General features: G+C 37.3%; 1 protein-coding gene across 1 annotated transcript; it reads left to right on the plus strand.

Annotated features, from left to right (window-relative positions):
- Positions 1–2,556: 2,556 nt before the first annotated feature.
- LOC127877007 (uncharacterized) lies at positions 2,557–3,297 on the plus strand. Its single transcript, XM_052422579.1, has one exon. The coding sequence runs from the start codon at positions 2,557–2,559 to the stop codon at positions 3,295–3,297; it is 741 nt and encodes a 246-aa protein (XP_052278539.1).
- The last annotated feature ends 1,122 nt before the right edge of the window (positions 3,298–4,419 follow it).

Below are 4,419 nucleotides of genomic sequence, written 5' to 3' on the forward strand. Positions count from 1 at the left end.
CAGAAGTGAAAGCTGCTAACATCTGTAACCCATCTGAAACAAGCAGAAGTGAACGCTGCTAACATCTGTAACCCATCTGAAACAAGCAGAAGTGAAAGCTGCTAACATCTGTAACCCATCTGAAACAAGCAGAAGTGAAAGCTAACATCTGTAACCCATCTGAAACAAGCAGAAGTGAAAGCTGCTAACATCTGTAACCCATCTGAAACAAGCAGAAGTGAAAGCTAACATCTGTAACCCATCTGAAACAAGCAGAAGTGAAAGCTAACATCTGTAACCCATCTGAAACAAGCAGAGGTGAAAGCTAACATCTGTAACCCATCTGAAACAAGCAGAAGTGAAAGCTAACATATGTAACCAATCTGAAACAAGAAGAAGACATCTGTAACCCATCTGAAACAAGCAGAAGTGAAAGCTGCTAACATCTGTAACCAATCTGAAACAAGCAGAAGTGAAAGCTTACATCTGTAGCCCATCTGAAACAAGCAGAAATGAAAGCTTAACACAGGTGTGCCAAGTTATGGTATCAGTTTAGATAGATCAACATCACAATTCATCGTCAAGGACTGATGCCTGTATTGTATGTACAGAAAGTTTGATGTATTGCGTTGCTATGAAAACTAAGTCCATGTTTTCCTTTAAGTGTGGCGTGTGTATATATCAATACTATCGCATTTCTTTTCATTCCAAAATTATCTTCTCACAATCTTTGAGGGCGAACAAAACCCCAGTAAATTGTGATGCATTCGTAATCTCAAATACTTCTGTAACGAACTGAAATGCCTGAATGTGTAATTGTTTTTCACTTCAAACATTAGATTAGTTATTATTTCGATGAAACATTTAGTGGTTTTAATATAACATAGAACACTTCGCCTTGTATGTTAAGTCGTCCTGTACAAGAAAGGAATAGTGATTATTGAATTAATTTAATTGAGAATATATACATTCAAAATTACCCAGTTCTAGATTTCCTCATAATATTTCTGCGTTGAATTAGACCGAGATCGTGAAACTCGCTGCTCAATTGATGACGTTATGGCTGTTCAAAGTGATGCACCCCGTTTTCGGGTGATTTTGAGTTGGATACCTTGTTATATATATATTTGATAGTGAAATAAAAAATTTCTGGAAAGTTGATTTTTCGTAAAATATATGATAATTTTTCATTCAAAATGATAATTTCACTAATTAATATCATAGTCACACGCTAACCACCTGTGGGTCAGACGTTTCTACGGTTTGCGTTCGAGAATGCGCAATATTCCTTTGACATTCCTTTAACCTGTGAACAAATAGAAAAAGCGACAATAATTGTAAAAGGTTTTAAATCCTTGCCTCTATATTAGGTGTTCTCGAGACATAAGGTGACATTACTGCGACATTGAAAGATAGGAGCTACACTACAGCAGGCGATGGCGAGTTGTTATTTAAATTCGCCACAGTTTGACAGGGCTTTTACTTTTCAACCGATGAGACTGTTGTTGCGTGTGCATATTTGTTGGTCCTTACCAGCTTTTTGAAAGTCATATATATGACTTATAAGGTGTGTGACTGACATAACTTTCTCGTGGGAACGACTTAAAGGGGCCTTTTCACAGTTTTTGGCATGTATTGAAGTTTGTAATTAAATGCTTTATATTGATAAATGTTAACATTGGGTCTAAAAATCTCCAGTAAAAAAACAAGAATACAAATAAAGAATTTGAAAAAAGTAACCCTCAACGGGGTTCGAACCACTGACCCCATAGTGCCATGGATCAAAGGTCTACCGCTCTATCCACTAGACCATCCGCTCTCATGACATGCCATGCGTATTTTTCACCTTATATATGCAATCCTCGTAGAATCACAGCGACAACAACAGAAGTCTCAAAAAAAAATTTTCGTTTCGCGTTGCAACGCTTTATAATTTTCAGGTTTTTAAATCGTCAAAAGATGCACGTAATGGATATTTTAGAGCATGGTAAATGTTCAGTATTACTGTTTCCTCACAAATATCATAACTTCAAGGAAAATTTGCAAATCTAAAACAATTTTTTTCAATTTTGTCAATTTACCAAAGCGTGAAAAGGCCCCTTTAATAAGTCGTGGTAAGATATCGCTAACTCAACGGAATGAAGTTAGGATTGAGAACAAATTCGAGGTAATTAAACCGTGGGTACGAAACAATGTTTCGTGTGAACGACCTTTTTTTGTCACGTGGTCTTGGCGCGAACGGTCGTAATATTCAAGTGGGAAAGAAATTTTGGATTATTTAATTAAATCTAAACGTCTTATAGTAATATTATAGTGTTTTTTATGTGCAAATGTGTGCAAATGTGCTTTATCAAAATGTGATATTGAACGATGACAAGAACGCGAGATAAAAAGAGGAAAGAAAGAAACAGTAGTGACAATGATCCAAATAACCGGAAAATATGTAAACAAAGAGGCCCGTCTGGGGAGTCAGCAAACGCGTCAGTAAGCGAAGTTTTGCACTGGACTAACTCTGTGCTTTATGGCGAGAATAATTTAGAAAGTAGTGTATTTGAACAGTTTTGTGACAGTGCTGCAATGGCGGAAAATAATGCTGAACCAACAATCCGGGATTTAATGACACTCATGAAAAATGTAAGTGATCGCCTTGAATCTGTAGAAAAGAAAATGGGCGGCATAGACTCTATCGAGAAGAAAATGTGTAACATGAAGAAAGATCTGAATAAACTTTGGGTTGCCCTAGAAGATCGAGTAAGGAAGGTAGATGAGCGCGTTACACGTATTGAGGACAAGGTGGACGGGGCGGACTTTTACGCGGCGCAGCTGTCGGAGTGGGTACAGGAGCTGGAGAAACAGAGGGATACCCTGCGTGACAACGTAACATACCTCCAGTCGCAGTCAATGCGCAATAATCTAATATTCACGGGGGTATCGGAGGACAATTCGAATGGAAGTGAGCCACCGGAAACAACAGAGAAGAGGCTTCGCCAGCACCTCCATGACGCATGTAAGATAGCTCGTGACGTTGCGGACTCCATAAAGTTCGAAAGGGTGCACCGTTCACCGGGTTCACAAATTTCTGGCAAGGTCAGAAATATAGTGGCGAAATTTACATATTTCAAGGACAGAGAGAGCATTCGAAAGTGCTGGAAAGAGTTAGATGGGACTGTGCACCGTGTGTTCGAACAATTTCCACAGGACGTAATCGAAAAACGGCGTAAATTAGTGCCTAAGATGAAGGAGGCAAGGCGACAGGGTAAGCGTGCGTACCTGGTATTTGATACGCTTTACATCGATGGAAACGCGGTGCGAGCGTAGGGGCACGAAGGCAGTGAGATATCCATACCATCATGGAATGTACATGGGCAGAGTGAATGTAAAAAATCTAGTACTGAGTTTTTAAATATTTTATGTTCTTCTGATATATGTTTCTTATTTTAATCATGGACCAAAGCTTCTAGTAACATTACAATCAATGGCTATCAATCCTTTAACTTTTTTAGAAAATTTCAACACAGGAATGCACGGCGATGCAGCGGTGGAATTGTTATTTATTTTAAAGACCATCTGAAAGATGGTATCGAAATTGTTCGTAACCATCACGACACTATTATTTGGTTAAAACTTAAACATGATTTTTTTAATACTGCTAATGATATGTATATATGTGGAAGCTATGTATGGGGAGAAGATTCTCCAGTTTATAATACCATTAACATGGATCTTTTTGATATTTTAGAAAATGATTTTTCATATTATTCTGAACTTGGTAGTGTCTTTGTTACAGGAGATCTGAATAGTAGAACCAGTAATAAATGTGATTTTATTGTATATGACTCAATTAATACTGTACTTGACGATTTTGACTATATACCAGACCACTCCTCAGTTAGGGCCTCTATTGATACAATACACAATAATCATGGGATTAAATTGCTCGATTTATGTAAATCAACCACTTTACGTATTGTCAATGGAAGAATAGGTGATAGTAGTAAACAAACATTCTTTTCAAGTAACGGTTCATCTGTCATTGACTACTTATTGACCAATGAATGCAACTTTCCATTGATATCACAATTTACTGTTGTCGAATTTAACGAGTGGAGTGATCATGCTCCGTTGCACTTTTCATTGTTTGGTAATAATTGTCTACCTAGTTACGAGACATTCACCGATGTCAAATATATATGGGACAGTTCGCGTAGAGATGAATTTCGCTCAAGAATTATTTCGAAACTTCCTATTTTTAATGATATTGTTATAAGTATTGATAGTTCGAGCCAATTGTCAATTAACTCCATTATAGATAAATTCACAGCCACAATTCGCAGTGAAGCGGATGAGTTATTCTCAAAATCGTACAAGTACAGTAATAAACCTTCATTCAATACTGGCAGTAGTTTAAAGCATGCAGATTGGTTTGACAACGAATGTATT

This window comes from Dreissena polymorpha, chromosome 4 (assembly GCF_020536995.1).
Source record: "Dreissena polymorpha isolate Duluth1 chromosome 4, UMN_Dpol_1.0, whole genome shotgun sequence".
Classification (NCBI taxonomy): domain Eukaryota; kingdom Metazoa; phylum Mollusca; class Bivalvia; order Myida; family Dreissenidae; genus Dreissena; species Dreissena polymorpha.